Raw genomic sequence first — 10,000 nt, forward strand, 5'->3', positions numbered from 1 at the left:
AAACACCTGACAGAAAAATAGGGCACTGTTAGGCGAGGACAGAAATAACTGGAACATGACGACAGGTCAAATGCTCTCTTAGACAATACTGACACAGCAGCAGATATGTCCATAATTCATACTGCCTCTGGGCCAGATCAGATTCGGCATTTGCTCAAACTCACCCACAAGCATTGTGCAGTCTGAGACAGACTGTATGTAGGATATTCCAGGGGTGTATGATGTAAACACTGGCATTGACTTATTACAAATTAGCTTGATGATAATATTTTGATAACACATTTTTGTAAGATAGGTTTACATCCATCAGTCAGTCATCTTATGACATGTTCCCTGAGAATCAACCGTTAGCAAATGCTGGTTAAACAAAGACATTTTACATGAAAAGAATGCATAAAATTGCCAAACACCATAACCCTTGTGCTGGATAAAAATAGCAAAATAGCACTGGCAAAACCACAAAATATCCACACTCGTTTTACCACAAATAGGCAGTGTGCATCATTTAATAGCCCTAAACAAAGACATTATCAAACACAGAAAGACATATTTCAAATGTACACATTGGCCTGGATGTCACAGGGGGAGATGTTTAATGTCAAATGCGTTGGCAGAGGTTGTTCTGCATACCAGGACAGGGGTGATTAAACAGCTCACAGTGATCACACTACTCAGCTTGTTCCATCACACGCAATTAGCACAGATGTACAGTGTCTCCCTAACTGAGAGACTGGCAGGTGCCTTCATTTCAAACACGATCTAGGAGACGGTCTGTGCACGGCTAAAGAAGCAGTCAGACCTGGAGGTTGGATCTATCCGTTAGCATGAAGAGATGGCACCTCCCACACTGGCCGTGACACAAAGCAGCTTTCACTGGGACACAGCTACATGCCTCCCACCATCCGCTGCTCATGTCATCTCTCAACAAAAGCCCGACAGCAGAAAGTGCGAACTCGCTTCCGCTCGGTGTGTGTGTGTGTGTGTGTGTGTCCCAGGAGTAGTGGTGAATTTGGCCCAACTCTGGCATAAGAGTGGAGGCCAGAGCTCCAAGCAGGGCTTGAGTGGAGCATTCGGGTGATTACACAGCTCACTGATTACACGGCTCTTCTTATACTATAAGATGCAATTAGCACTGAGTTACAACGCCATCCTAATCGACTGAATAGCAGGCTTCCAGACACAAATGAGCAAGATGCTCTTAAATAATTCCTTAAACTGCAGTACATGCCATTCCCTGTGCAATGGATATCACAACAGAACCACTATCATAATTATCCTATTGATCAAATAGCATACATATCAATTACTGCATTACCATAACACGTATTGTGAAGACAAGACACACAGCTTCTACAAACAACCTCTGCCCTGCAGACTGTGCACAGTCCCAAGGATGAAAGTACTGATCCAGGATTTGCTTTTCATATCCTAATGCGTGCTACTACCTGGGCCCGAGGGACATGGGACCAGCAAGGCACGCCTGTGAAGGGGATCCTGAAGTGACCGCGTGAGGGGGTGAGGGGTGTGCTGCCTCAGCTCAGAACTCACCTGCATGCCAACGATGGCATAGATGAAAAAGAGCATAGCGATGAGCAGACACACATAAGGCAGAGCCTGCAAGGTAAACACGCCCAGACTTAGCCCGGTATCATGGACAAATTATGAAAGACTTTTGTGCACTTTAAAAAGTAAAAGACTCATTTTATGATTAGGATAAGGAGGAAGGATGTTAAAAGTCCTGACCTTAAAGGACTGCACAAAGGTCCAGAGCAGAATGCGGATGGTGTAGCCCTGCCTCAAGAGTTTGATGAGTCGAGCTGCTCGAAAGAGCCTCAGGAAACTTAGGTTGATCAACTTGTTCTGCTAAGAGAGTGAGAGAGAGAGAGAGAGAGAGAGAGAGAGAGAGAAAAAAAAAAAAAGAGAGAGAGAGAGAGAGAGAGAGAGAGAGAGAGAGAGAGAGGGCATTTTACATTAACCCCATACCACTCTGGCTCTGTCTCCAAAGCCCCTGCAATCAGTTTAGGTTTATTACGCATCACAGCAAATGCTTTCCATAATTGAAATCAGCAGATTTCAATTTCATTTCTTACAGGGAAATGATTTCTGCTGTCCATTCCCATGCAGTTTAGCGGGACTGATCATTAGAATAATGATGCTCAAACAGCTTTAGCCAGAATCATGCAACTGTACTAATCAGCATATGTTTAGGATTATGTACCAAAGAATAGGAAACCAAAAATTAAAACATCCAAATTTTTGTTCATTCCTACAACCGTGCAATAAGAATTGTGAATCCAGATCGTTACACAAATCATATCCCAAATCTATCAGATACTGGTGCTGTATCTCAAAATCAGCTTGCCAGACAAACAAGCAATCGTCCACCTAAAAGAGCACAGGTAGGACAGAGAGGGTCAGCGGCCCAGACAGGCAGACAGAAGCAGAGCAGGACAAATAAAGCCACTTACCGTCTGCGAAGTCCATTTGGGAGAGAACGGGACAGGTGCCAACACAGATTTAGCATGGAAACAGAGCGACAGTGAAATCATTAGAAGGGAGGGGAGTCTGTGCTGACACACCGAGACTCGACTGTCAACACTCGCTGGGGACATCTACACACTGCTGGCAGGGCTTCGGATGACGAATTATAATTCTTTGTTGGACAAACAATGTGTAAAAGAAGGCTTGAAATGGTAATTAGGCTACGTGTCCCAGGCTAGTAATTCTTTGGAAAATGATTGGGATTGGAAATTGAAATTCCAATAATTGGAGACACACAATAGATAATATATATTTTGATAGTACTTGTGTTAGTGTTGCTGTTATGTGCAGTAAGTTCAGAGATTTTAGTGGGCCTGCTCTTCTAGGAAAGTGTTTATTGTTACTTTTATGCTCCTGATGCATCCAAACTTTTTTTTTTTTTCTATATATTAGAGAGAGCAAAAGAAATATGCAGACATACAAATGCACAAATAGAGACAAAACACTGAAAGGCCAAACATGAAAACAGTCACCAATCCTATACCTGACTTGGTCTGCAGCAGCAGCAGCTACATGGAGCCTCACAACTTCTCAGCTGCTTACCTTGATCTCAGTGACTAGAATGTCAGTAATGCTGCCCAGTACAGTCACAAAGTCGAATATGTTCCAGGCTTCCTTCAGGTAGTTCTGGACACATTTTGAAAGAAAGTGCACAAGAGGAGGAAGGAGGAGAAACGTACATAAGTTTGGGTGCTGTAGGAAGGAAAAAAAGCTTACTGAGATGTTTCTCCAGTAGTTCCTGACAACATCTCCAAAGGAGATTGGTGGAATCACACAGACCAATGCATGCAACCACACACCCACCCGCACCCACCTGCAGACACCCACACCCAAACCAACCTGCACCCACCCGCATGCACGTACTCCCACCGACCCACACCCTCCCACATTCCCACACCCACCTGCGCGCACACAGAGGCACGTGCACACATACAGACAGACTAACACACAAGCTCTCATGTCAACACTCGGCGGTGTGGTGGATCTTCCATGACGGGCCAGTCTGTTGGGTGCTTCAGTGTCATTCACACGCCACTGTGATTTGCTGAGCCACGGCTACCGAGGGCCCAGGGCAACAGCAGCAAGACGGTGCCGTCTGCCGGCAGCTTGGAGCAGGTGGGTGTCGCTAAGCGCCTGGCACTGGAGGAGAGTCGCTTAACAAACAGAGCCTGAGGTGGGCTGTGCAGCTTCAGGCCGGTGCAGACGGCGCTCCCAGCTCAGCGTTACGAGCCAGTAACGGCGCCTGGGCGTCTCCGCCAAACCACGCAGCTCATGCCCTTTTACACTATAGCCTCTTTTCTCTCTCTCGCTCTGTGTCCGGCTTTCTCTCACCCTCTTCCGCCAGCTTCTCCATTTCCCGATACATCTAAAGAAACTTCAGAGCTATTTGCAGTGTGATTTCAAACACCAGATGTTTGAAGGCGTTTGATGCCAGAACCTCAAATGTCTTTCAAGCAGTGAAGGTTTCTCCTGCTAATTAGTGTGTGAAATGGCTTTGGCACAGAGCAAAGCGGGATAAAGCGCGGGCCTGGCAGGGGCCACGAGGATGCTCACCAGCGGGCCAAAGGCAATGATCTTCAGGATGCATTCCAGGCTGAAGAGAGTAGTGAAGATGATATTAAGCCACTTCAGCATTTCCTCATAGGGCTTCGGGGCATCATAGAACTGCAAGGCACAAGACCGTGAGAGCGATGTCCCGCACCCGCCCAACAAACAGGTTTCCAACTGGTCAGCTTTGCATAATAAAAAACAAAATTCTAAAAATCCGAAAATGCCATTTACATATTTTTATAAATATGCATTTACATTGTTACATGTGTTCTAATATTCTAATAAAGCTTTTAATAGACATCAGTTCTCTGATGTAGGAATTCTCTTCCTCTCTGCCCCCCTTGTTGGCAGCTGTGTATCCATTTAAGTCCCACTCACACATAAAGAACACACATCCTCCTTTATGCATCTCACCAAGCAACCATCTGACTGATCAGCTTTACAACATTCTTCATGATTCCAGTCAAACGACATCCCAGGCTCACATGTTGCGAAACTAATGATCTTCTTTGAAAAGCTTCTCGGAAAATGCCTGCTGATTACATGCTGGGCCGTCTCGACACTTCCGCAGTTTAGCTAACATTCTTTGTAAAATCAATACCTGGATTTCATCCATTCCTTTCTATATTGTCTTATTAGGCATCTGAGTGGACAAAGACAGTCATGGTAGATGGTACGTGGATGGTTCCAATTAATTTTAAACTGCACTGTCAATAACGAATACGGGAGCCAGGCACCAGGCCAAGGCTTGAGAACACACACACACAGATAGAGTCTGAGAATATACACATGGACTGTGGGTTCAGAGTTGAAGTAATTGATGTTGACCAGAACTGTAATTTGTGTCAAGTGTATAAGAGTGTGTGTATTAACTTACCTTCATCATGAGGACCACAGTATTGACGGCAATCATAGTCAGGATGGAATATTCGAAAGGTGTCGAGACAACAAACTTCCACATCTTGTACTGGTAGGAGTGCTTATCCTGAGGCATGTAGCGGGTCAAGGGCTTGGCATTGATGGCAAAGTCGATACACGCCCGCTATGGTAGAGAGAGAGAGGAGGCCTTAATTCTCTCATTAACCAAAGCACCATGGCACTCTCTTAAGACTCTTCATTAATCAGTGTCTCCAGGACTCCACTGGGAGTCACTATTGTTCTCAGTGCTGGCTCTTGATCCAACAGTGTTTAATTATCAGAGAAGCAGCTCAGAGCTCTCGGAATCCAAGTGTGAGAGGCAGAAAGCAAACATCAAACTCGCGCCGGCAGCCATCAGAGAGGCCCTCTTAGAGGATGTTTAAACAGCTAAACACAGAGACTAATGACCTCTTTGAGAACGAGCCAGAGGCTCGCCCTCGTGAAAAGCTCTGGCGATGGGGTGTGTGAAGGGTAGAACAAAAGAAAGGCAAAGAAACAGATAATGAACTGTGGGGATGTTCCTGGCTATTCTCCCTCTGAAGTTCATCTCTGCACTGCAGTGCTCGTACGTGTCCGTGTGGGTGGAAATCAGGTAGCAGGAGTGCACTTGGACAGGTGTGTTGGCTCTGTACTCACTTCTGCACGAAATTCTCTAGAGATAATCTCACCTTGAGGTGCTTGTATGCTTGTGGGCATGAACTGCTTACAGTAACACAAGCGTGCGCACACGCACTTTATCTTCACTGTCAGACATACACACAAACCCTTATGTTCGTATGCGCAGAAAAACTAATTATTGAATTACATTTTTTTCTGTAAAACAATCTCATGAATAAACAACATAATAGTTAAAATCATGATCAAATTCTCAAAAACCTCAAAAGGACTCATTAGCTGTCACCCCTACTGCATGTGTATGAAAGTGGAACACGTGAGGGTCACAGACAGACTGACGCACAGACACACGGACCTCATTCTTCTCCAGGATGCACTCAGACATGGCCTTGTCACCCTGCTCCTGGAACGTGATGATGATGAGGGCCACAAAGATGTTGACGAAGAAAAAAGGGAAGACCACAAAGTAGACCACGTAGAAGATAGAGGTCTGCATGCGGTAGCCTGGGCTCGGCCCCTGGTCCTCATACGTGGCGTCCACAGAGTGCTTCAGTACCCTGCGCAAGCACACAAACCGTAGAGGGTAGGATGATGGTGGATAGGGTTGGGGTTAAAGGTAAATGTGAAGCACATACCAAATACAGAAACATGGAGACAAACTCACCAAGTGAGAAACTACAGAAGCACCGCTCTGTCTACAAAGGGCATGTCTATGAGTGGCTGCAAGTTCGACACGAACGTGCATTTGGCAAGCAATAATGTTAAACCTAGAGTGATGTTAAACCTAAAAAATGATGAGACAGCCTTAAAACCTAACAGACTTTCTCAAATATATCTAAAATTATTAACCTAATCACTATTTGCCCATATACAAGCATATAAAAGCATATACACGGTTCATGATATGCTCTTCTGTAGGGAGTCAGTTCTACAGGGAGTCGTCTTTAATGGCTGAATCAGTAAATGCCATTAGCAAATTCACAAGGGATTGGAGATGGATTAGCAAGGATGTTGGTTTATTTCACTTCACATGTAGGGTAACATTTGTTTTACTTACTCAGGCATGCATTTGATAATAAAAAAGTGGTTTTCTACAGACTGATAAAGACAGTGATAATAAGGGAAGAATGAAAAAGAGAGTGGGAGAGAGATGGAGAGAGATAGAGGAAGGGAGAGAGGGAGAGACAGGTAGGGAGAGAGGGAGAGACAGAGAGAGGTAGGGAGAGAGAGAGAGACAGACAGAGGTAGAGAGAGAGAGAGAGAGAGAGAGAGAGAGAGAGGTAGAGAGAGAGAGAGAGAGACAGAGAGGTAGAGAGAGAGAGAGAGAGAGAGAGGTAGGGAGAGAGGAAGAGACAGGTAGGGAGAGAGGGAGAGGTAGGGAGAGAGAGAGAGAGAGAGAGAGAGAGAGAGAGAAACAGAGGTAGAGAGAGAAAGAGAGAGAGAGAGAGAGAGAGAGAGAGAGAGAGAGAGAGAGAGAGAGAGAGAGAGAGAGAGAGACAGAGGAATATTAAGGTACTTGATTAAAAGGGAAAGTAACGAGAAATGGCTCTTAGGGCCTTTATGGCTCTAGCACTCAGCTACAATTAGTGCCACTAGTCCACATACATCAGCTCAAATGGCAGAAACTATCACTCAAACAGAGCATGTGTCAAACATGCACACATGTACATGCTACGCACGCTGCCTCTCACACCAACACACACGCACGCACACACACAACCACACCCACATACATGGCTGTAAATTATTTTCAAGCAATCAAACTCACTTGCTAGCATCTGTATTTTCCCCCCCCCCACACATACATATAAGCATACTTGTCTATGAAGTCTGGAGCTTGGTCGACAGAACAGATCTGCGTTGTGAGACGCGCAGTGGTGAGGCGTTGGGTGTGTAACTAGAACCGGAGTTCATTAACAGTGGACCCATAGGACTCAGTTTGCATGTAGTGTGGCACTCACATGGGCCAGCCCTCTCCCGTGGAGACCGTGAAGAGCGTGAGGAATGCCCACAGCACATTGTCATAGTGAAAGTCGTATTTCTTCCACTCTCGTGGCTGGGCGGCCACTTCATCCCCATCGTAGTCCAGAAACTGACCCCTGTTGGTCCAACATGAAAGAGGAGGAGACAGAGCACAGGGGAGGAGCCAAAGCAGAGAGGGGAGGAGACCCAACACAGAGGACAGGAGCAAGGAGCAGAGGGGAGGTGAAGCAAAAAAACATGTATGTGAACTCAGTGTTAAAAAATGGCAGGAATAAAAACAAAACCAAAGCATTTTTCCATTTTTTTTTTTTTGAAATGTAAAATTTCATAAATGCCATTTTTATGTCATAAACAAGTTTTGGCCAAAGCAGTGCTGGTAGGAACATGTGTGTGTGGTGGGCGGACCCAGGCAGAAGGCGAGGGGGAGAGGGAGCACCTGCAGTCTTTCTCCAGAGCCTTGGACTCGTCCGTGCAGTAGAAGAACTTGCCCTTGAAGAGCTGCACAGCGATGACGGCGAAGATGAACATGAAGAGGATGTAGACGATGAGGATGTTCAGCACGTTCTTTAACGAGTTCACCACACAGTCAAAGACCGCCTGAGGGCACACACACATACACACACACACACACACACACACACACACACACACACACACACACACACGTACACATAACATTAACGAAAGACACATCCAAATGACTTTCTTAAATCGATTAGCACCATAATATTAACTGTTTACTGTTACACTGTACAGTTTTATAGTGTTTTTTTTTCTTTCAGCTCTTTTACTTGACTTACACTTTGCATTTTGAAGCTGATGAGATGACATTTAACACACAGTAATTCTATTTTGTGTGTGTGTTATCACGGGAAGTTATAATGTACTGTAGAGACAGAGAGCAGAAATCCACAGCCACACACAAGCACACCCAGCTGCCCACACGTACACACTGGCACTCAAAAGTGAATGAATCTTCCCATCCATCACGTCCATCCATCTTTAATTATGTGGCAGGTGTTACATAATATATACGAGGATGACTCCACTCTACACATACGTTCTGTCAGAACAATTGCCTTTGCCAGATCAATTACCTTGTCTGGTTTTGGAGAGGGCAGATAATGCTGAGCATTTGAGCCCACCACTATTGGTGAATTATGCTTTATTACCATTAACAATGTATGATTCATCTCCTCACCTCACGAGAATGCATGCTTGGGGTGATCAGACACAATGAGAGAGTAAGACCCAGAGCAGAATGAGCTTTCAGCTGCAGTGAAGTGATTAGCTGTGTGATGACAGCGTGTGGGTCCAGAGGACAGCCGGCTGAGAGGCAGGCGTGCAGAACCCAGAGCAAAGGCTGCGGTCCTTACCTTGAGTTTGGGCAGGCGTTTGATGGTCTTGAGAGGACGCAGCACTCGAAGTACCCTGAGGGACTTGATGGTGTTGATGTCCTTGCCTTTGGTCCCTCTGCGAGGCAAAATCAGCGAGTTAATGCACACAAGCCTTCATGACAGCGAGGTTCAGAGAGGGATTTGCACCTTCCAACATACACACCTTCATACACGTGTACACTCACACGTGCACAGACATGTACAAATCCTCCTGACCATATATACATACACATATACACGTATAACATATATACACATACAAACACACACCTACCTCGCTCTTGCTCTGTACCTGTAGAATTAGCCAAACCTACCACTAGGGATAATAACCATATAACCATATAAAGTAAATGTCATGGATTTCAGGATCTCTATAAAATAATAAACACTGTCTAGAAAATGCAACAAAGGTATCCTCCAGCTGGCAGGGATGGTGAAACTCACTGCTTGCTACGCCACAGATTCAACTAAATATTTGAGATGAAATATTAACAGAGAAACTAACGGACAGCTGGAAGATGAACCAAATTCAAAGGTCCAGGATTTGACTATTACTTATAGAGAATAGGAAGAACAGGGAAAAAAAGATGATGAATTCCTAGAATTTTAACTGTTAGGTGCTGACCTGTAAATCACTCTTTTACAGTCCTTCAAAGTTCAAGAAAACCGTGGGTTTGTTGTTGTTGTTTTTTTTAAGACATTCGGAAAAGATGGAAAATTTTCTAGTGTATGTGTGTGTGTGTGTGTGTGTGTGTGTGTGTATGTGTGTGTGTGTGTGTGTGTGTGTGTGTGTATGTGTGTGTGTGTGTGTATATGTGTGTGTGTATGCGTGCGTGCGTGTGTGTGTGTGTGTGTGTGCGTGTGTGTGCGTGTGTGTGTATGTGTGTGTGTGCGTGTGTATGTGTGTGTGTGTGTGTGTGCATGCGTGCGTGCGTGCGTGTGCGCGTGCGTGCGTGTGCGCGTGCGTGCGTGCCTGTGTGTGTCTGTGTGTGTGT

The 10,000-nt window shown here is 45.2% G+C and overlaps 1 protein-coding gene across 14 annotated transcripts in view; it reads right to left on the bottom strand.

The window, feature by feature from the left end:
• The window catches only part of cacna1bb (calcium channel, voltage-dependent, N type, alpha 1B subunit, b), a 105,804-nt gene that overhangs the window by 19,097 nt on the left and 76,707 nt on the right, over positions 1 to 10,000 (bottom strand). For 7 of the 14 annotated variants that reach the window (XM_035526987.1, XM_035526983.1, XM_035526986.1 and 4 more), the window contains 11 exons: positions 8,985 to 9,081; positions 8,045 to 8,205; positions 7,587 to 7,724; positions 5,981 to 6,182; positions 4,970 to 5,134; positions 4,096 to 4,206; positions 3,085 to 3,168; positions 2,469 to 2,471; positions 1,744 to 1,863; positions 1,549 to 1,614; positions 1 to 6 (listed from right to left, as the gene is read on the bottom strand). The exon at positions 1 to 6 is cut by the window's left edge and continues 86 nt beyond it. In XM_035526987.1, the coding sequence (XP_035382880.1) occupies positions 1 to 6; positions 1,549 to 1,614; positions 1,744 to 1,863; positions 2,469 to 2,471; positions 3,085 to 3,168; positions 4,096 to 4,206; positions 4,970 to 5,134; positions 5,981 to 6,182; positions 7,587 to 7,724; positions 8,045 to 8,205; positions 8,985 to 9,081 (1,153 nt within the window). The remainder of the gene's footprint in view (positions 7 to 1,548; positions 1,615 to 1,743; positions 1,864 to 2,468; positions 2,472 to 3,084; positions 3,169 to 4,095; positions 4,207 to 4,969; positions 5,135 to 5,980; positions 6,183 to 7,586; positions 7,725 to 8,044; positions 8,206 to 8,984; positions 9,082 to 10,000) is intronic. The other 7 variants (XM_035526991.1, XM_035526990.1, XM_035526984.1 and 4 more) reach the window with 2 other exon arrangements.

Source organism: Electrophorus electricus, chromosome 6 (assembly GCF_013358815.1).
Source record: "Electrophorus electricus isolate fEleEle1 chromosome 6, fEleEle1.pri, whole genome shotgun sequence".
In the NCBI taxonomy this organism is placed as follows: Eukaryota; Metazoa; Chordata; class Actinopteri; order Gymnotiformes; family Gymnotidae; genus Electrophorus; species Electrophorus electricus.